The sequence below is a fragment of the Sinocyclocheilus anshuiensis genome, unplaced genomic scaffold (assembly GCF_001515605.1).
Source record: "Sinocyclocheilus anshuiensis isolate Anshui unplaced genomic scaffold, SAMN03320099.WGS_v1.1 scaffold880, whole genome shotgun sequence".
Taxonomy (NCBI): Eukaryota; Metazoa; Chordata; class Actinopteri; order Cypriniformes; family Cyprinidae; genus Sinocyclocheilus; species Sinocyclocheilus anshuiensis.
In genome coordinates, this window is record NW_015548254.1 from 619,222 (window position 1) to 641,749 (window position 22,528).

Sequence of the window (22,528 nt, forward strand, 5' to 3'; positions counted from 1 at the left end):
TATATATATATCTTTCTAGGTTAGACCACCTTAACATTTTTGACTTTGCTCACCACAAAAACAGAATAATTTAAAATAATTTTTAATGTGGATACTGAAAACGTGTGTTATTGAATATGCATGTTCTGGTTTAGGTTTTCTGTTTTAGCTCCAGCAAAGATAAGACCGGGAACAAAACAGAACATCCTGCTGGAAGGTCACAAACTGTTCCAGGCATTAGAAGTGTCCATCACGGTCTATGATTACCCAGCCTCCCAATCTGCGTTAATGACGGGCTCTGTTATCCTCAATTCAGACAACAACTACAGCGCCCTCAAAACCATCGAGGTGAAGTTATCTATGAATGTGTCTGTTCCAGTTCAGAGTAAAGAGTTACATTTGTTTAAATGTTTCATGCTGAACATAAATGAAATGAAATGTCTTATTTAGATTGATCCAAATTTGCTACAATCAGATGGAAAGAAGAAATATGTGAAGCTAGTTGCTCAGTTTAGCAGATTCCATCGCACAGAAAGAGTATTAACGGTGTCATTCCGCTCTGGATACATCTTCATTCAGACTGATAAACCAGTTTACAACCCTGGAGGCACAGGTCAGTTTTCACAAGCTTGAGCACTTACCATACTTACTGCTCATTTATAATGAACGTTGTTCTTTTTTTCTTGATCACTGTATTTTTCAGTCCGTTGCAGAGCTTTTGTGTCTGATGCTGAATTCCATGCTGCTGAGAGGACAATTTCTCTGGAGATTCAGGTGACTGTCACAGTATTTGCAAGGAAATACTTTATTTTTCTGGAATAATGCTTTACTTTACAGTTGGCACATGTTTCAGAATCCAGATGGTATTGCAGTATATGGTATGTCCAGAGCCAAAGCAATCGATGGGATACTCTCTAACACCTACCCCCTATCATCTGTAGTCAAGTATGCACACAGAACAGAAATTTTATATTATAAAACCAGACAAGTCAAGTTTGTGCAACAAACTTTGAAGTTGGCTTGAGAAAGCCTAGCCTGAAAGTTTGAAGCAGTTGTAAAAGTTAGAAAGTTTAGATGGATAGATAAGGTAGATGTTGATAGCAAGTTGCTAACATGATTTTAACATGTTTCCTAACATGTTTTTAGCATGATTAACATGTTTTAGCATGATTACCATTGTGCTAACATGTTTCTAGCATGATTAACATGTTGACAGCCTATTTCTAGCATGACGTTAACATGTTTTTAGCGTGATTAGCATGTGGTTATCATGTTTCTAGCATGATAAACATGTCACTAGCATGATTACCATGTTGTTAACATGTTGTTAGCATGAGTAGCATGTTGCTAACATGTCTTAACATGATTAGCATGTTTTAGCATGTTAACATGTTTCTAGCATGATTAACATGTTGTTACCATGTTGATAGCATGATTAGCATGTTGCTAACATGTTTCTAACATGATTACCACGTTGTTAGCATGATTAGCATGTTGCTAGCATGTTTTAGCATGATTAGCATGTTGCTATGTTTCTAACATGATTAGTATGTTGTTAGCATGTTGTTGGCATTATTAGCACATTGCTAATATGTTTCTTCATGTCACTAACATGATTTAGCATGTTGTCATATGATAGTCATTAAGCTTTGTTAGTAATAGACAGCTTACACATTATAAGTCTAATTGTACAACAGATTTGACACCCTTTTTGATCATCTGTTTAACGAAAACCATATGTAGGATCAGTTAGAAAAGACACAGCAACCCATATCAGAACAGTCTGAAGGTCTGACCCGATTTTGGTGGTTGTAGCTTGAAAACTCTAGGAGGAGATACAGTCCAAATTTTGTTTCAGAAGAAGAAGAAGCTTAAATAGCATTTCAGTAGGTTGGCTTTCTCAAGCCAACTTAATAATAATGAATTGACAAAAATTGATATTGATTTACCTGATACTTTAGATATATGGCTGCTGACTAAGTATCCTTTTGATTTGCTAGAGAGGGCAAGTGGAAAGTGGTTGCAAAGTTTGATCAGGGAAAAGAGAACATTTTCAGCCGAGAGTTTGAAGTCAAGAAATACGGTAAGCCCTTCATATTACCTTCAGATTCTGCTCAATGTTTCTCCGTCAGTGGGTTAACAGCATTTCTCCTTTCTCCCAAGTGCTCCCGGCATTTAATGTCACTTTGTCTCCAAAGACATCCCACCTCAGACTAGATGCAGAAAAGCTGGAGGTAGAAATAACAGCCAGGTGTGTGAATCAAACTGTTCTGAATGATCTCAAATTATTTGGACATTTAAGTAACACATAAAATTTGTATGGATTTAAAAAAAAGTATTATTATTTATTTTACTTTTTTTGTCTTTTTAAAAGGAAATTAATACTTTTATTCAGCAAGCATGAATTAAATTAATCAAAAGTGAGAGTAAAGACATCTATAATGTTACAAGATTTCTATTTCAAATAAATGCTGTTCTTTTGAACTTTCTATCAATGAATCCTGAAACATTAAGGTTTTCATGAAAGTATTAAGCAGCAATAACTGCTTTCAAAATATAATAATAATAATAATAATAAATGTTTCTTGAGCATCAAATCAGCATATTAGAATGATTTCTGAAGGATCCTGTGACACTGAAGACTGGAGTAGTGATGCTGAAAATTCTACTTTACATTACAGGAATAAATTACATTTTAAAATATATTAAAATATGAAACAGTTATTTTAAATTGTAATAATATTTGTTTTTCCTGTATTTTTGAATGTGAGTGCATTGACTTCTTACACTTGTGTTATGTAAATTGTCAAATATTTTGAGGTTGCCCTATGCATTTCTTCCAGGTATCTTTATGGTGAACCAGTGAAAGGTGTTGCTTATGTGCTGTTTGGTATTGAAATTGACGGTGAAAAGAAGAGACTCACATCTATGAAGCAACTAAAGGATGTAAGTGGTTAAACAAGAAGAAAACTTTAGTTTAAGAACCTTAAATCAGTTTACAGTACAAGACTCTTGTTTCTCCATGTCTTATTTTGCAGCTGAATGGAGGAAATGTTAGTTTGACTATGGAGGAGATAAAGAGGGCCTATCCAGACACAAACAGCCTACTGGGGTCTTCTGTGTACGTCAAAGCATCAGTAATGACCAGCTCAGGTAGGAAAATCATTAAAAACAACTAAAGACCACTCACAATCCAATAGCAACTGCAAAGCAACCGCTTGGCAACCAGTACAAACTCTTTAGAATTATTTTTGTGAGTTCTTGTTTTGAAAAAAACCCTGTCTCCTTTCTTCTCCTCAGGTAGCGACCTTGTGGAAGCAGAGAAATCTGGTATTAAAATAGTAATGTCACCCTACATGCTCTCCATCAGGGACACACCAAAGTATTTCAAACCTGGCCTGCCATTAGGCATGACGGTAATTTAATTTCTGTTGCGACAGTTACTGCTTGAAAAGATAGTTTACCCTTCATGTCATTTCAAACCTTTATGACTTTATTTGCAGAACAGAAAGGGAGAAATGCAGCAACATTTCCTAGCTGCTCTTTTCCATAAAATGAAAGTGAATGGTGGCCACAGGCTGTCAAGCTCTAAAAATGACAGTTTTCTTTTAGTATCATTTATATAGTGTAATAGCATTTATTCATATTTTAATTTTTTTTAGTAATTTAGTAATTATTTAGTTTTTTTATAAATATATTTTTAATTAGCTTTAATTTATTTTATTCCATTTAAAGTTGTATTAATTGTACTACAACTTATTTTATTTCAGTTCAGTACTACTAATTTTTTCAGTTCATTTCTAATTTCGTTGAAGTTCTTGGTTTTTTATTGTAGTATTTATAATCTATTTAATCATTATTTCATTTAACAAAAATGTATAAAAGTTCCAAATGACTTTTGCTCTATATTCGATAGCTTTTGAAGCCATACAATGGTTTTGTGTGACATTAATTGAAGTCATTCACTAAACAATATGGCTTTTTTTGCAGCTGTGGATTAAAAAAAAACATAGATATGTATGTGTGTGTGTGTGTGTGTGTGTGTGTGTGTGTGTATATATATATATATATATATATATATATATATAAATAAATAAAGTTAGTCCTTACAGTTTTTCAGTGTTTATTCATTTTAAATTGAGTTTTAGTAATTCTGCATTAGTAATTTTTATTAGTTTTTCTTTTTAAATGTTTCTATTAATCTTTCATTTATTTTTATTTCAGTTTCAGCTTTAGTAACTTTTGTATTTCAACCTAAACTTCTTTTATTTCACTTAGTGCCTATTTGTAATTTAGTTTTTTTTTTAACCTAATATCTATATTTTATTATAGGCTCACTGACGTTGACGAGATTAACCCCTTAGGTATCGAAATTTGGTACCGAACAACAAGACATGTTTCGATACTCGATAGTATCGAGGCAATTCAGTCGGTGCCTAAAAAGTATCGAACACGATACCCAGCCCTACCGTGCACTAGGGAGTTCTGGGTGCTTTTTAGATGGTTTCCTACTGGTCTGAAGTGAAAAGAGTTCAGTCTCAAGTCTCAGTGATATTCTGGTCTTTAGATTTGACTCAGATTGTTAGAAACACTCATCGGTTTAATGATAACAGTGTCATCCTCATATTCAGATGCTTTTTAAAGCTCAAGAGCTGGAATGTCAAACATTACTAACTTATTTTATATATATATATATATATATATATATATATATATATAATCCGATGTCATGATTGCATTGTTGATATTAGCTCCTGATGTTAGCATTATTCTATTAGCACATATGTTTTGTTTTTTAGGTTACTGTGAGTGACCACGATGGATCTCCTGCCCGTAATATTCCTGTTAAAATCAGCTTTTTTGAAAGCCCAATGACCACAAACAGCGGCACCATCAAAGTCTCCATCAACATGCCTGAAATGTTCAGCTCACAGATACTGAAAGTAAGTCACTCCCAGAAACACATATAGAAACAATACAAAATTGTTTATAACTGTCAGCTGAATGTATGCATTGATGTATAGGTTGAGACAGCAGATCCTTCACTGAAACCAGAACAGCAGGCCATTCAAGAGATGCGTGTGGAGCCATATGCCTCTTTTAATGACTACAGGAACTACCTGCACATCTCAGTGGGCAGCAGTCGAGTGGTGGTGGGCGACACACTCAACGTCCAAGCTCACATCAAATCTAACACACCAGAACGAAAAAAACTTGTGGAGCAGCTGACGTATGCCGTAAGTTTGTGACTGGGGACATTTTGGGATGACAATTACTGGAATCTCAGAATTAATAACACTTATGATGGTTCCTATAGGTCTTAAATAAGGGAAACATAGTCCACGCTGTTAGGATGAATGTCAAAGACCTGGATGTCATAAACATTCCTCTGCTGGTTACCTCAGAAATGCTACCTGCATTTCGCTTTGTGGCCTACTACATTTTGCCATGGCAACACAGGGCGGAAGTGGTGGCCGACTCTGTGTTTGTGGATGTGGAGGACCGGTGTGTAGGTTCGGTGAGTTCATGTGACATCCATGACCAATTATTAACATAATAAAGATGCACATTCTAGCACTTTATGGTACATTTTGGGGTCAATCACTGAAAAATGTTATTTTCATTAGGTTTTTATTATTATTATTCTCCTACCACGAGAGTCTAATCTTGGCCTAATACAATATAAATGGTCATTTTGAATTTTGAAAAACATTCTTTTTTTTCCCAGTTCATTTATATGTTTTTGATAAAAATTCAGATAAAATCTTAAAAAAGAGAATTAAATAGAAATAAAATACTAAAAAGTAAAATGTCTTTTTTTAAAGAAAAATGATTCCATCTCATCTCCTTCAAGCCATTTCTCCTTCAGTTATACATGTTCTCACTCACATCATTAACACATCCCTTGTTACTGGTGTTTTTTCTCTCAGCGTAATAATAAAACGGGCTCAGATAACCCTGCTACTTAAAGTGCCCCAATTATGGATTTTTGAAAATTACCTTTCATGCAGTGTACGTATGACACAGCTTTTCAAATAACAAAAATATATAAAAGTGCTCCACATGACTTTTGCTCTATGTATAAAATATTTTTGTGTGACTGAAATTGAAGTCGTTCACTAAAAAATATGGCTTGACAGCGGTCGTGTAACGTGTTGCTGCTGTCTAAATCAAGTGCTCACGAAGGAGTAGGAGAAAAGGGTATTTAATTACAAATCCACTGGAGAAATACAAACACACAGCATAACCAAAATGTCCAAATACAAATAATAGCAGACAGGGAACTCAGGAACAGACAGGGCTTATAAACATGTAACGTATGACACAGCTCTAAGTGAATGAAAACATCCTGCAAAGTTTTAAATCTGAAAGTGCGCCGTGTATAACGTTATTGTCTCTCAAAAGAAAGAGTCGACTCTTCGAATCATTGAAACGAGTCGTTTTTAAAACAAATCCCAAGCCATTTCATATTGACGTCAACATGAAACATTAGCATATTGCCTGCCCACTTGTTGGTCTTTTCGCTTTGGTCTGAATGAAGATGCAAATTCATTCTTTGCCACTATGGTGAGGCTTTTGGAGCGGTAAAAATAGCGGTTTCCCCGGTAACACTGTACACAAAACAGCACTGCACTCACAAACGCTGCTTTATCAGGCATTACAGGCACGATGAAATGAAAATTAGACCAATCGGACCAATCACTGCAGATTAGCGTCACACAAATTTCAAAACATTACCATTCAACGTTCAATACATTACCATTCAGATTTAATAATAATAATAATAATAATAATAATTTTATTCAGCAAGGTTGCATTAAGTTGATAAAAATGTATACATGCTATATAGTGAACTTTCTATTTATCAAAAATCCTGAAAAAAGTATAACAGTTTCCTCAAAAATGTTAAGCAGCACACCTGTTATCAATTTTGAATCTGAATCTGAAAGTTCAGCTTTGCCATCACAGGAATAAATTACATTTTAAAATATATTACAAAACATAACAGCAGTTTGAAAGCAGTTTAATAATATTCCACAATATTACTGTATTATACTATATTTTCCATCAAATTTTTCATCAAATAAATGCAGCCTTAGTGAGCCTAAGAGGCTTCTTGTGACCCCAAACGTTTGAATGGTGATGTATATAAATTGTTAAATAAATAATAATACAAAAAAAGACTATAAATATTTAAAAGAAAAATGTCATAGTAGCAATATTAAATTATGATTTATGAACCAAATATTTATTATATTAGTTTCAAAACATATAATAGATGTGTCTCAGTGAAACATGTTGTTCAATTGTGTAAGTAATTCTGCTTCTGGCTTTTAAACCACTTTTTCAAAAATCACCAAAAAAAGGCCATATCAGTTTAATGCCATAATTATTGCTTGCATTTATATTAATTTATATTTTCATAAGTATGCACAATTTTATTTTACTGTGTTTGTGATTGTATTAGCTTAGTGTAGGTCCAGTGGAGGGAGAAAAACTCAGTTCATACTCACCAGGCAGCAGCATTACATTTGAAGTGAAAGGAGACCCGGGGGCAAAGGTCAGCCTGGTTGCTGTGGATAATGCCATCTTTCTGTTGAGTAAAAACCGTCTGACGCAGAAGAAGGTAAGTGATGATATAGTTTTCACTCCAGAACCTTCTCCAGAGCCTGGTGGATACTCATGTCTCTTTCGTTCAGGTGTGGGAGGTGGTGGGTCAGGGTGATATGGGCTGCACCGCAGGAGGAGGCAGGAATAATATGGCTGTTTTCAGTGACGCAGGACTGATGTTTTATTCCAGCACAGGAGGATACACGGACTACATAAAAGGTCCTTCACACATACACAAAATTAACATTTAATATATTTCTTCTAAAATAAATTGAATTACTATGGAAGCTTGTCTCACAATTCTGACTTTTTTTCCTCAGAATTCTGACTTCACAATTACAAGTTTATATCTCACAATTCAGACTTTTCTTCTCCGAATGCTGCAATTATATATCACAATGCTGTGTTTAATAATTCAGAAATGCGAGAAAAAAAGTCTCAAGTATGAGGGGAAAGAATGGCAGTTACCTTTTTTATTTATTTATCCCGTGGCAGAAACAAGCTTCCATACATTACACTACCACTCAAAAGTTTGGGGTCAATAAAATTCGTAAAATGTTTTTGATTTCTGCATTTATTTGATCATCACTCCAGTCTTCAGTGTCACATGATCCTTCAGAAATCATTCTAATATGCTGATTTACTGCTCAATAATTTTCTTAACATTTGCTTAACATTTTTGTGGAAACCATGATACTTTTTTCTTCGTTTGATTTATTTGAAGATGAAATCTTTTGTAACTTTATAAACATCTTTACTGTCACTTTTGATGAATTTAATTATCAATTAATTATAACTTTGGTGAATATGAGTGTTAATTTCTTTAAAATAAAATCATACTGACCCCAAACTATTGAAAAAGTAGTTTATATAAAACAAATCAAAAGCTTCAAATCTAATGAGGATAGCAGCAACACAAATGTATCATCAAAAATCCAGAAGGAATATATTTCTTTGGCAGTACGCTGGTTGCACTGTTAGTTAATAGATTGGTTAATGTTAACTATTAGCCATATAGCTTTAGGCTACAGTTGCTATACAGCCACAAATTTGCCAATAGTTAACAAAATAATTTATTGTCTGTTAAGGTTAGTGTATTGTTACGGCAGTGATACCGAATATCATTGTGATCATTGCTCTAGAGGGTGAACTTGACCTTCAGCGTCCACATTCCAGTCACCATATTGGTTTCAAACTAGTTGATCAATGGGACGAAATGTTCATCCTCTCCATTGTGATTGTGACTATAAACTTGCAGTCAGTCTAGTTCGAAATGCCTCATTACCAATCCAATGAACTCCCAATGGACAAAATCAAGACTCATCTTACATTTATGTCACAAATACAACACAAAATGGAAGTCAAATGGTTTATGAATGCAAATGTTGGTTTATACACTTTTAAACATAAAGGTTCCAAAAGGGATTTTTACTGTAATGCCACAGAAGAAAATGTTTTGGTTCCCCAAATAACCTTTCAATAACAAGTTCCTAAAAGATCAAATTTTTCTTATTGGAAGATTCTTTTAAAATCTAAAGAACCTTTTGTGCAATGGAAAGATTCTATGGATGTTAAAGGTTCTTCATGGAAACCATCAATGCCAATAGAACCTTTAATTTCAAGAGTGTATTTTCTTTGGTTTATTTGGAATAGATTGCTCCAGCAGATCTAGAAGACGACGTTCTGCTGCCAAACTGCAGCTCAGAGAGCAACTGGGTGAGTCTGTCATTATTACCAAAAGTTTGGTATGTTACAGTTTGTTAGAGAAGTGGAGATATGAAAGTGTTAGCAAAAGTGCTAGCTAAATGTAAGCTAATGTGCTAAGTCATCCTAAACATGTTCTTTTCTCTCAGAGAAGGTATATTCGGATCAGTTCCTGCAGAGATGTTGCGTGGACGGCATGAGGGAGATTCCCATGCCGTATTCCTGCTACCGTCGCTCCCTCTACATCACCGAGGACTGGAGCTGCGTGTTGGCTTTCCTTCGCTGTTGTGCAGAGTACAGAGGGGAGGAGCTTGGTGTCGTTACCAGGCCTCCGACAACGACCCTTCCACCAACCACCACCCCACCACCCACCACCAGTGCCTACATGTTTCACATGGATTATATTGAGGAACTTGTTTTTTTTCAAGCTCCTGCCAGGACAGGGCTTTTCAGTCTTCCTGGGCGTATGGGATCTCCTCCCAGCATTAAAATGATGGGATCTTCCGCCATCCTTGAAGTGCGAGAGGACAGTTATGATAAAAACATCAGAGAAGAAGAAGAAGAGGAGGAGGTGGAAGAGTTCGATGAAGATGATTTAGCTGACTTAGAAGACATTTACGTGCGCAGCAAGTTCTTCGAGTCGTGGCTGTGGACTGACATTAGATTACCCAGCATTCCCAAGTCTGATGGGTAGGAGTTTGGCCTTTGACTCTGTATAGACATCCCACTTTTATCATGTTCATAGATGGAAGTGTCTCTCCATGCTTTTATTCCAGATTGGCTGTACTTCCAGTGAACACCGTTCTTCCTGACAGCATCACTCAGTGGGGGTTTCTAGCCGTTAGTGCTTCACCTCAGACAGGTAAACAGCTCTGTCCATTTGTCTGTGTGGCAGAGCTTCTTCAAAACCACAGATAGCAGAATCTAAATTTCTTGCACTCTTTTTCTAGAGCAGCCAAACAACAAATCACAATTGCTTTTATACAAGTTCTATAAGCTAGAATAGAATACAGCCAATATTGTTTACTTACAACCGATACAGATAGTTTTTATGTGTTTTAAGTGTCAAATAACTGATATGCAGAATCAATGTTAAATGATTTTATTTCGGTCACAATGGTAACTAAATAATTACAATCAAAAGATATGAATTGCAAATGAATTAAGAGTATTTAAATAATTATTTAACTTTTAATAGTACATGTTTAGCATTTTTGCATATGACCTATAAATATATTAACATTTATTTAGATATTAATGCACCATTTAATGAATTATGCATATTTTATTAATAATTATTTAGCTTTAGCTTGCTGTCAAGCATTTCTGCATATGAATTATGAATATTTTGGTAATAGTTATTGAACTTTTAATGCTAAATGTGAAGTAGTACATATGAATTACAAATGTTATTATTACATATTTATTGTTACATTTTATTATTATTAATTAATTTGCTTTTAATACGTCAAGCATTTCTGCATATAACTTATGAATATTTTAATAATAATTATTTAGCTTTTAGTGCGACATGTCAAGTCTATCTGCATATGAATTGCAAATAGTTTTATTAATAGTTATTTAGCTTTTAATGCAACATTTTGAATGTGTCTGCATATGAATTACAAATATTTTATTCATAGTTTATTAATATAAAAAATGCTGCATGTCAAGCATTTCTGCATATAAATAAAAATTGTATTAATAGTTACTAGTGTTTAATAAGTGTTTTAAAATATTAACAACAACATTGACAAGAAAAATAAATAAAAAGTTATGCATTTGGCTGTATAATTTTAGTAGCTTTAAAAAAAAGAAACGTATAAAAAAGGAATTGTCAAAATGATTGTCTGAGAATGAGATTATTCCTGGTTTGTGACCGTCTTACAGGTTTCTGTGTAGCTGAGCCATATAACGTCCGGGCGTCAAAGCCGTTCTTCATAGACCTGCGGCTGCCTCACTCAGTGTCCAGAAATGAACATGTGGAAATCAAAGCTGTGGTGCACAACTACAGGAACTCAAAACTGGAGGTCAGTTTCACACCATCACAAAACAATAACCACTTGCCCTCTTCAGTTTATTTGTGTCCCGACCTGAACACTGTGTCTGTTTGCAGGTCATGGTGATTCTGGAAAAGACAGAGGACATGTGTAGCGTGGCATTTAGTGGACAGCACAGACAGCAGGTTTCGGTACCGGCCGGCTCCTCCAAGCTCATTTCATACACCATGATCCCTCTTAAAACAGGAGAGCTCCCCTTACAGGTCACTGCGGTCGCGGCCTCCTTCATGGGGCAGGATGCAGTGAGGAAGAATCTGCGTGTGGTAGTAAGTGAGCTCCAAAAACCTGCTCTGTCTTGGGTCTCACACATAATATTGAAAATATATTATATTAGTATATTGCTTGGTACATGTTGTGTGTTTTTTGAAGCATTGGTGCACAATAACTGTGGTATATGATGTTATATCTTGTATTTTAGGTCGAAGGCATTCAGACTATTAAAGTGAGGAGCTTTGTGCTGAACCCCTCTGAGAAAGGAGACAGCGGTAAGACTGGCTGGAAATAATGAGTTTAATTGTGATCAATGTAATGACAAAAAAAATCAATGAAATAATTTTTTTAAAAGTTGCTATCGTAATATCACACTTTATACTGGTTTTACATTTTTAAAAGTTTTATATAAATTTAATAAGATTTAAGATATCAGTATTTAATAAGATAATAATTATATGACACTATAAATGGGTCTTTAAGCATGAAAGCGTAATATATAAACATATGTGTTTGTGTTTGTATAAATATATACAGTGTGCATATATATAATAATATCACACTTTAAACTTTTTACCACAGTGTGCTACACAGTATATATGGGACTTTATGCATGAAAAATATATATAACTATATGTAATAAAATAATATTAATAAAAAATTGACATTGTAAAAAAAAAAAAAAATTATGTATTATAATTTGTATTATGTATAATCTCTCTCTCTCTCTCTCTCTCTCTCTCTCTCTCTCTATATATATATATATATATTAGAAATATTACACTCATAGCCATGTGATATGGCTGTATATCAGCATGGCTCTGATTCGGCTGTAGGCACGAGGCCACAGGTAATCACAGCCGTGCTGATATACAGCCATATCGCACGGCTACGAGTGTGATATTGTGTTTATACAACAGTTCTATGGCAGAAGTGTGTAAATAAAAAAGAGACAACAACGTGTCTTTAAAAACCCTCTTTAGTGCAGAACTACTTCCTTCCGCCACGGATTCAAATCTGATGACAGCGCTGCTCAGTGCATTTGTTGGTTGTCTAACAAGGTGTTGTTAAAAGTAAAAATAACTTCCTGAAACAACCCTGTTTCAGTCTCTTTCAATATAAAAGTCTTTACTGCTGACTCTGTCTCATCGCCATCTAATGTAAAATCACCATCACGAACACTTTCTCAATACTAAATGTATATAAAAATGTATATAAAATATTATTTATTGAATAATAATATTTAATAAACAACAACAACAGCCAATTTAAAAGTTTCTAGGCAATTCAGTCAAAAGTACAAAGGCAGCGCTCTAATATACTGCATTAAAGTTACATAAAATACGTGATGAGATTTTGCCCTCAGCCAAAACTATTTGCTCTGGAACAAATAATAGATTAATGAGACCAAAGACTGCCCATTAGATTTACTCAAAACGAATTATAATTTTTAGCCACTATAGAGACATCAGAGCCAGCGGCGAATTCCAGAAGATCTGGCCGAGGTGAGGCTGCTCTCGGCAGGTTCATGAGCGCTGAACGGCCGCTGACGCCCTGCAGCTCACATCTCCAAAAACGTTGAATCAAATTTTCAAATAGACGTTATCTTTATTAACAAACCGCATATTTTAAGTCTAAGCAAGTACATTCTCGCCTAAAAAAACTCTAAATAAAAAAACTACATTCTGTGACACAAAAACAGTATTATAAATAAAGTTACAGTGGATTTGGCCGTCCGCCATGACACTCGCTGTGAGAAATACTGCAAGCGGAGTGAGCCAGTTAGATTGACCCAAAACGAATTATATCTCATGTTTAACCTCTATAGAAACATCAGAGCCAGCAGCAAATTCCAGAAGATCTGGCTGAGGCGAGGCTGCTTTCAGCGGGTTCATGAGCGCTGAATGGCCACTGATGTTCTGGAGCTCACTTCTCCAAAAATGTCAAAGCAAATTTTCAAATAGATATTCTGTTTATTAACAAACATTATATTTGAAGTCTAAACAACTACATTCTTGCCTAAAAACTCTTAAAACTACATTCCGTAACACAAAAACTCTTATTTATACAATGATAGTGGATTTGGGCATCCGCCGTGACACTCGTTGTGAGAAATATTGCAAGCGTAGTGATAGAAACGGTGATGATGAAACAGTTCCGATATCACTAGAATATCGCACTCCTGGAAAAGGCTCTCAGCCAATAGATATTTTATAAATATATATATATATATATATATATATATATATATATAGAGAGAGAGAGAGAGAGAGAGAGAGAGAGAGAGAGAGAGAGAGAGAGAGAGAGAGAGAGAGAGAGAGAGAGAGAGAGAGAGAGAGAGAGAGAGAGAGAGAGAGAGAGAGAGAGAGAGAGAGAGAGAGAGAGAGAGAGAGATAGATAGATAGATAAAAATATAAACAAAAGATATACTATATATCTTCATGTCTATTGTTTATATATATATATATATACTGTATATATACAGTATATGTACTGTTTGTGTGTTTGTATGTGTAATAATTCATTAATTATATGCTTTCATTTATATAATAATTATGCATTTTATTTATAAAGTGCTTTTACTCAAAAGTGCAACAGTACAAAGAATCATATAATAAAACATGCAAAACACAATACAAATATATATGATAATCGGCAACAATAAGCAGATCAGATGTCTCTAATAAGTCCTTAGAGACCTCTTAAAACAGGCCTACACGGGGCAATTTCTGTATTTATTTTGTTATATATATATATTTGTTTATATATTGTTTATATATTTGTTGTTGTTAAGTGAAACATTTCCTTCATCTCAGCTGGTAGACAGCAGATAGAAGTGGAGAAGATGCAGTTGGACGCCGTTGTGCCAAAATCTCTGCCGGAGACATTTGTTAATGTCAGAGGTTTGACATTTTATTAAGCCATAATCATAATAGTATAGTCATTGAGTATTAACTGTCAACTGCATTATGGATGTTTGATTGTCGTGTTATGTCAGCTGTCAAGAATTTCCCAGTTTTGTTTGTTCACATCAAGTACTGATCTGTAGTTTTTTTTTTAAATATAATTTCTTCAGGTGATTTGCTGGCAGACAGCATTGATAACTCTATTAAGGAGGACTCTCTGGCAGCGTTGATCCGGATGCCCGGCGGGTGTGTGGAGCAGAACCTGGCCAGAATCACGCTGCCCCTCATTGCCGCCCATTACCTGGACCGCAGTGGAAACTGGGACGCTGTGGGAATAGACCGCAGAGAAGAGGCCATCAAATACATCCAAAAAGGTGCAATGAGACTTAAACAGGGATGAGCCTCCCCATTCCTTTAGATATTGATACAATAAATTATCTTTTTAACTTTTTTCATGCTCAGGGTATGAAAATCAACTTAATTACCGGAAAAAGGATGACTCATATCCTCCCTATTCTAAAGAAGGCACCAGCACCTGGTAATAATGCCGGCACGTTACTAATTACTGCTTCACGTCGAACATTTCCCTGTAGAGTTCATGTGTCTTTATGTTCTGTCCATCTCAGGATCACTGCATACGTGGTGAAGGTTTTCTCCATGGCAAAATCATTTATTAGCGTCGATGAGAAGCATCTGTGTGGTCCTCTGGTGTACCTGCTCAAGAATAAACAGCGTCCTGATGGATCCTTTCAGGAGGACAATCCTGTCTACGACACCAGTATGACGGTGAGAATTCATAACTGTGATTGCATTAATTGGAGTAGTTTCATAAGTCAATGAAAGAGTACAGTACTAACATGCTGTGTTGTGATACAGGGAGGCCTGCAGGGCTCTGAATCCAGAGTTTCTCTGACCGCATTTGTGCTCATTGCTTTGGCAGAGGCACAAAATGCTGTTACCTGCCAAGAGCCAGACCTCAACATACAGGTAACTTCAGTCTATAAAACTGCTAAAAACGTGAGTTACACAACAAATAGGACAATAGCTAGATTAAATAATTAGGACAATTAAAAAACGAAATAATTATTACAATAGCTAAATTAGATAATTAGGACAATAGCTAAATTAGATTGTTAGGACATAGCTAAATTAAATAATTAGGACAACTGATAAATTAAATAATTAGGACAAATATAAATTAAGTAGTTTGAATAAAAGTTAAAATTAAATAATTAGAACATAGCTAAATGAAATAAAATTAAAGTAATTAGGACAATTAGCTAAATTAAATAATTGTGCTTATTTCCAATACGTGAAATAAACATAATATTAAATTTTATTATATAAACAGAAAATTAAGTTAAAATGAAATAACATTGTACAAAGTGAAGTTAGGAAGATAAGAACATTTAGACATTTTCAAGAAAATATTTCCTAGCTGCTTGCAAATTTTACCCCAAAAAAGGGGTCCCATTCAATGTACACTCCTCACAATCCTGAAGGAGCAGAGACTGTCCAGTTTTTCAGTATTTTGAGTTCCTGAAGTATATTTCCCAGTTTTTTCCTCAATTTTTATAATATTAAGTAAATAGACAAAGGTACAAAGCTGATTCATGTCGTACTTCCAGGCCCACAGAAAAACTAATTTAATAACATATTTAAATACGTTTTTACATGTTCAATGGTGCTAATTTTATTTTCTCCATTTGATTGTTGCAGGACAAGTCCAGAAAAGCAGCGGTGTATCTAAGAGAGCATTTCCCCCGACTGACGAGGCCATACACAGCGGCTATAGCATGCTACGCTTTAGCTGTATCCAACCACGGCTGCATGAAGAGCATGTTACTAAATTTAGCCTCGCCTGGTACTTAGCCTTTGAAAACAAACTAAATATCTTGCTTCGTGTGGTCTTGTCTTTCTAATCTGTATTTTCTGTCAACAGATCGTACCCACTGGCCTGACTCTAGTAATTATTTCTTCACACTGGAAGCTACTGGCTACGCATTGTTATCGCTGATCAAAGCTGGTCACATGGAAGAGGCAGCCGCCTCTTTTCGATGGCTGAATGAGAAGCGTGGCATTGGGGGAGGATATGGCTCTACTCAGGTAAAAACCACAAGAAAACCTTCACTAATTGTCTCATATCTGTATTTGAGGTACATTAATGAATGTTTCTCTCCCATCAGTCCACTATGGTGGTGCTACAGGCCCTGTCTGAGTACCTGGTGAAGAGGCCTCCTCCTGATGACCTCAATCTGTTGGTGCAGCTCAGTGTTCCTGGTCGCAGTGACGTACGCTGGACCTTCAAACCAAAAATGGCATATGTGGCCCGATCTTCACGGGTGCGAACTTCCAACTTTCAAACTCTCTTTTGTAGACAAATATGGAGTTATTATCAGTGTTGGGGTAACGCATTACAAATAATGTGAGTTACGTAATCAGATTACTTTTTCAAGTAATTAGTGAAGTAATGCATTACTTTTTAATTTACAAGAAAATATCTGAGTTACTTTTTCAACAAAGTAATGTCAGTTACTTTGCTTTCCCATGTATTGACTGACAGCTCTCCTGTCCTCATGCTGAGAGAAATCAGGAGTAAGTGCAGAGGCGTTGTGTGTGCTGTGTAAACATGATGTTACTGTAGTTCTAGACTAAATGTCAACATGCATTTACTCATGTCTCTTGCACAAAAACAGATTCAGTATTCCTCAAAATGAATAAAAACAGTGAAATGCTGAATCTGTTTTTCATAACTCAGAATATGACGCAAACCTGCAATAATTACGTTAAATAACACAAATATCCTTTATGTATTAAATCCCATTTTATTAACCAGTATCTTTACTGCTGACCTTTGATGATCCAATTCAACCATACTAATAAGCAATAATGACTCTAGATTTTTTTTTTTATTGCTAAAGAGTGTTTTCTTCTTATTCTGCAATACAGAATGGCAGCACAGCTGAAAGGTTTATTTGAGCTGCGCCCTCTACTGTACAGACATAATTTACATTTCCTTCAGCCTGAGGGTAATACAATTGGTCCAACAAACTCAGACAGACTTGTCTGTTGGTGTTTGTTGTCGTTTGTCTGTGTGGTGTGAATGAGCCTTTTGTAGACCAGAAGTTATATCTCTCTGGTTCCCTTTGACTTTTGGATTATTGCAGAAAATAGGCTCTGTGACCAACTAATTTTTATGATTCTTACACGTTTTGTCACGTCATGATAATCTTTACCAAAGAACAAAGCTTGTGAAGCCTAAATACAAGTCGCCAGAAGTAAAAAGCGACTCCACGGTCACATGACTTAAACATCACCATTAAGCTTCAACAACGATTTCAGTCTTTATTTAAAAACATTTTCCTGAAAGTTTGAGTTAGAATAGTTTGCAAGAGTGTGATTATAAACACACTGAGGCTGTGAAGCAGATTAACTGAGTTTACCTGTTCGTCATGATGATGTTTAATGTCCAGATAAACTCTGTAGTCCCATTTAGCCACTTGTTAGCAAGTGCCTTTTACTAGTAAAAAAAAAAAAAGAGGAAGGAAAGCATGCATGTGAGCTGAGAGATTCATGCTGATGTATTACATTGATGTGTTCTTGCATTAAAAAAATGCACTTTTGACATTTGGCAGTATAATAACGCTATAGATTAAAGACAGGACGTTTGGAAGAAACTCACTTTCATTATCTCTTCCAGGTGCCTCTTGACCAGAAATTCACTGTGGAGGCTTCTGGGAAGGGCAAGGGAGTTTTGGAGGTGCTACATGCCCACATTTACATCAAAGTATTGAATTAGACTATAAAATCAAGACGTATTTTAGTTACAAACCTTTCTCTGTCGTGTTTTATGAATCCTAGGTAGTGACAGTGTACCACCAGCTTCCTGATGTGTATGAGAACAGCACATGTAACGGCTTTCAGCTGGACGTCTCCATCGCTGAGACTAATGGTGCGTTCTCGACTCAGTTTTATGATACTGTGTGTAAAATTCTTCATTTTATTGGTAAAAGAAAAATGCCACGGTATAACCCTTACTCTATACAGTAAAAAACTGTAACAGATCTACTGAGACATTTATATTTAATTTTACAGTAAAATACTGTTCAATGTACAGTTCTTAGAATAAGAACAAGTCATCTGATAATAAAAGATCACTCTTTGATCCATTTTAGAAAAAAACCCACCGGATGTAGAAAAGTCATACAGACTCAATATCAATGTGAGGTGAGTGTTTAAATATAGGTAGACATCTTTTTTTAGATAGCTAAATAAACTAGTTCTGTACCCAGAATTCACTGCTTTGCACCCCCAAAGGGCTCTGGAGGGACGCCAAGTAAGGATGGTGATTCTGGACATCGGCCTGCCCACCGGCTTTGAGCCTGAAAACTCAGATTTAGAGTTGGTAAGACCAGACTCATGACATAATGTAGCATTACATTAGCGATAGCAGCTAATTCTGTAGCTAATTGTGTTGTAGCCTACCTAGACATAATTTTAAGGCATACATGTGTGCTCCAGAACTTTGGGTTTAATTTAGGCTATCATGGAGAATTCCCATAATGCATTGCGACAAGCTACATCCAAAAATGTAGAAAAAAGTCGATTATAATGTTGATCATAAACATTATAATAAATGCTTCATGTTTCATTACCAGTGGACTTTTTTACCCAACATATTTTGTGCTTTGTATTTTTACATTGAGTATTGCACATTTAGCTTAGCAACATGTTAAAGGGTTAGTTCACCCAAAAATGAAAATTCTGTCATTAATTACTCACCCTCGTGTTGTTCCAAACCCGTAAGACCTTCGTTCATCTTCGGAACACAATTTAAGATATTTTTTTATTAAATCTGAGGGCTCTCTGACCCGCCCATAGACAGCAAGGTAACTACCACGTTCAAGGTCCAGAAAAGTACCAAGATAATCGACAAAGTAGTCCATGTGACATCAGTGGTTCAACTGTAAAGTTACGAAGCCACGAGAATACTTTTTTGCGCAAAGAAAAAAATAACGACTTTATTCCACATTTTCGTCTCTACTGCGTCACTTTGGACGCGCATTCATGACAGTATCATGGCGCGAGCGTGTGGCGGCGCCGGCGCTGACCCAGATCCGGCGTGATGACGTCATTACGTGTAATGTCACTATGGAACATTATTGTGTTCCGAAGATGAACGAAGGTCTTACGGATTTCGAACAACACGAGGGTGAGAAATTAATGACAGAATTTTCATTTTTGGGTGAACTAACCCTTTAACGTCAAACTCTATTGAAATCAACTGTGACCCGAGTATGTTTGTGTGATGAACAGAATTGCTGACTATAAAGAGTGCTTCAAATCTGTCACCTTGACAGTTAGGATGCTAACTAAGTAAGCAGCTACCTACGTAAATAGTATGCAGCAAGGCAACTTGTTAGGTTATAGAAGTGATAATGTCTAGTGTGATTTTCCAGCTCACGAATTCAGTGGATCGCTACATCAACAACTTCCAAGTGGTGGACAACCTGAGCGACAGAGGATCCCTCATAATTCACCTGTTTAAGGTAACCTAACAACCACCCTTAATGCTTAGTTCATACTTGTTTAGCATGATGTCAATGAAGGCATCATTGAATATTTGTCTTTGTCTGAATGTCCCGGACAGGTGTCCAGCACTCAGACAGACGTGATCTCATTCAGACTGCATCAGAAATTTAAAGTGGGACTCCTTCAGCCTTCTACTGTCACAGTGTACCAGTACTACAACAAAGGTTCGTACACGCATTTAATTAGCTATGTTTGCTAAAGTGCACTGCTAACCTAAACCCTTAAGCATAAAACTTTGGCATTCATCTCACCTCACACTGTTTCTGTTATAGGCATGAATATCTCAAATTCTGAGCAACTGAACATGCTATTACTTGCATAGAAATGCACTAGCAAACATTCAGAACAGCGACATTAGCATTAAAAATCATTAATGTGATTTACCATACTTAGGGCCATTCATACAGAACACGTTTTTTTAATTTAAAAACGCGGGACGGAGGGTAGTGGAATGGGAAAAATAACAGCGTTTTTGAATGTTCTCTTTTAAAATCTCTATTAAGTTGGAGTGCTGTATTTTATGCGCAAAACGTAAATATTAAAGGTAGGCTAGGTGATTTCAGAGAGGCTAGCAATAACAAGCTAACTTTGAAAGCATAAGATCTCACTCTCCGTGCAAATCACTCTCCAAAGCCACGCCTCCTCCAAAACACATGAATGCGCACAAGCAGACCAGAGGCTAACCAGCGACACGATGAGAGACGGCGTTGGTGGAGGGTTGAATGCACTGCTGTCAAATTACCTCATGCTCGTTCACCGGTAAGAAAACATTACAGTACAAAGTGCATAATATTACAATAATAACGCGTTCCGTTCTCGCTCGGTCTGCAGTAGTGTAATGGAATGCACTGATGACGTATCATGCCTACGTGAACAGGGTGTGCGGAGGTATGCAAATACATCTGTTGGGACAGCCTATCGTAGCCCTCGGACCAAGGGATATGATTGGACGAACATTTTATGGTCCTACGCCTTCCACAGACGATATAAATACAAATAAATACATTTAGACCACTTAACTCAGTGATTGTTATCAGGATGTGAAGATAGTTTCGACCTGCATAACAAAAACATTGAACCAAATCCCCTACCCTGCCTTTAACATAACCTGATTGATTCTGTGAGGTCAAGACATTTTAAAGTGTTTTCAAACTTTTTGGTGCCATGGACCCCTAAATATGATGATCTCCTTGCAAGGGACTCAAGCAAGAAAGAATGAAATACTACTTTCTTATAAAATGAACTCTAGTTGTCTTTGTTTTATGTACAACGTCAAATGCCAGTTAGTTAGTCTGAAGTGCTAATCACGGTCTCTGTTGTTTCAGATAAACGCTGTAGCAGGTTCTACTCTCCTCCTGAAGACAAACAGCAGCTTGATCAGATCTGCAAAGACAGTGTGTGCCGCTGCTCACAGGGTCAGTTTAGCTAGACTAACTTTGTGTTTTCAATAATTTTCTTACATAACCACTTATAAAACATTTATAAACCTTTCTTCATAGGTGACTGTTGTGTACTGAAGGAAGACTCCTCGTCTGTTGGTAAAGACCAGCGAAAGGCCGCAGTGTGCAATGGATTACATCATGGTGAATGTTTCTTTTATTAAATGAATGTGTTTTTTTGGGAAAGCCATCATGATCTCATCGATAAATGTGTCTTTTCTTCAGCCTTCAGGGTCAAACTGATCAGCGTCAGCCAGAGTCACTACGACCAGTATGAGATGGCGATTGTGCAGGTTATCAAAGAGGGTACGTCTACTAGAGTCTGACTTTCTCACATAACCAGTCGTCTGGCTCATGTATCTCCATCTGTGCTTGTGTAGGGACCGAGGAAGGCCTGAATGAGCAGGAAAGGAGGACGTTCCTCTCTCATGCGAGCTGTAGGCCAGGACTTGGTTTGAGAGAGGGTCAGGACTATCTGATCATTGGGCCCATCACTGATGTTTGGCATGCAGGGAGCACGTCCAACAAGTGAGTAGCGTAATAGCACTGGAAATGTACATATTATGGTTCGTCTTTCATAATTCGGTGGTGTTTTCTCTCTCAGGTATGTGTATACGCTGGGTAAGGACACGTGGGTCGAGCGCTGGCCGTCCGAGACTGAATGCGGGTCTGGATCCACACTGGAGGAGAAATGCGGCGCGCTGAAGAGCTTCGAAAAGGCACTGACAGAAAGCGGCTGTCAGACTTGAGACAGATGTTGGCAAAACTGGATTTTGAGTCTACGGCATTTTCACATGCATTAAAAAAAAACACAACTACCAAAGATATGCTAATAGCCAGTTATTTACTGCTTCAAGTGAAACAGAATGTTTGTAAAAACAAACTAATACCCTGAGGTCCTATTATACTGTATATCAAAGATAAAAATGTTACAAAACTGTGCTGTTACGTTGTATATTTTTTAAATGTATTTTTCTAATGAATTATTGTATATTTTTTAATTGAATTAGCTAAAAATGATTATTAA

General features: G+C 36.1%; 1 protein-coding gene across 1 annotated transcript in view; it reads left to right on the forward strand.

The window, feature by feature from the left end:
* The window catches only part of LOC107655386 (complement C3-like), a 29,611-nt gene extending 7,300 nt beyond the window's left edge, over window positions 1–22,311 (forward strand). Inside the window, exons 3-41 of the mRNA XM_016442853.1 lie at window positions 135–327; window positions 430–592; window positions 683–753; window positions 833–924; window positions 1,980–2,062; window positions 2,143–2,230; window positions 2,823–2,925; window positions 3,018–3,132; window positions 3,280–3,395; window positions 4,779–4,922; window positions 5,004–5,216; window positions 5,297–5,497; window positions 7,448–7,606; window positions 7,680–7,809; window positions 9,244–9,306; window positions 9,444–9,984; window positions 10,071–10,156; window positions 11,185–11,324; window positions 11,411–11,620; window positions 11,773–11,839; window positions 14,381–14,467; window positions 14,641–14,844; window positions 14,933–15,008; window positions 15,097–15,256; window positions 15,347–15,457; window positions 16,190–16,334; window positions 16,413–16,576; window positions 16,657–16,812; window positions 18,171–18,230; window positions 18,332–18,422; window positions 18,646–18,697; window positions 18,788–18,875; window positions 19,930–20,019; window positions 20,121–20,226; window positions 21,388–21,477; window positions 21,562–21,645; window positions 21,727–21,807; window positions 21,882–22,029; window positions 22,106–22,311. Coding sequence (XP_016298339.1) covers window positions 135–327; window positions 430–592; window positions 683–753; window positions 833–924; window positions 1,980–2,062; window positions 2,143–2,230; window positions 2,823–2,925; window positions 3,018–3,132; window positions 3,280–3,395; window positions 4,779–4,922; window positions 5,004–5,216; window positions 5,297–5,497; window positions 7,448–7,606; window positions 7,680–7,809; window positions 9,244–9,306; window positions 9,444–9,984; window positions 10,071–10,156; window positions 11,185–11,324; window positions 11,411–11,620; window positions 11,773–11,839; window positions 14,381–14,467; window positions 14,641–14,844; window positions 14,933–15,008; window positions 15,097–15,256; window positions 15,347–15,457; window positions 16,190–16,334; window positions 16,413–16,576; window positions 16,657–16,812; window positions 18,171–18,230; window positions 18,332–18,422; window positions 18,646–18,697; window positions 18,788–18,875; window positions 19,930–20,019; window positions 20,121–20,226; window positions 21,388–21,477; window positions 21,562–21,645; window positions 21,727–21,807; window positions 21,882–22,029; window positions 22,106–22,250 — 5,116 coding nt within the window. The 3' untranslated portion in view covers window positions 22,251–22,311. The remainder of the gene's footprint in view (window positions 1–134; window positions 328–429; window positions 593–682; window positions 754–832; window positions 925–1,979; window positions 2,063–2,142; window positions 2,231–2,822; window positions 2,926–3,017; window positions 3,133–3,279; window positions 3,396–4,778; window positions 4,923–5,003; window positions 5,217–5,296; window positions 5,498–7,447; window positions 7,607–7,679; window positions 7,810–9,243; window positions 9,307–9,443; window positions 9,985–10,070; window positions 10,157–11,184; window positions 11,325–11,410; window positions 11,621–11,772; window positions 11,840–14,380; window positions 14,468–14,640; window positions 14,845–14,932; window positions 15,009–15,096; window positions 15,257–15,346; window positions 15,458–16,189; window positions 16,335–16,412; window positions 16,577–16,656; window positions 16,813–18,170; window positions 18,231–18,331; window positions 18,423–18,645; window positions 18,698–18,787; window positions 18,876–19,929; window positions 20,020–20,120; window positions 20,227–21,387; window positions 21,478–21,561; window positions 21,646–21,726; window positions 21,808–21,881; window positions 22,030–22,105) is intronic.
* The last annotated feature ends 217 nt before the right edge of the window (window positions 22,312–22,528 follow it).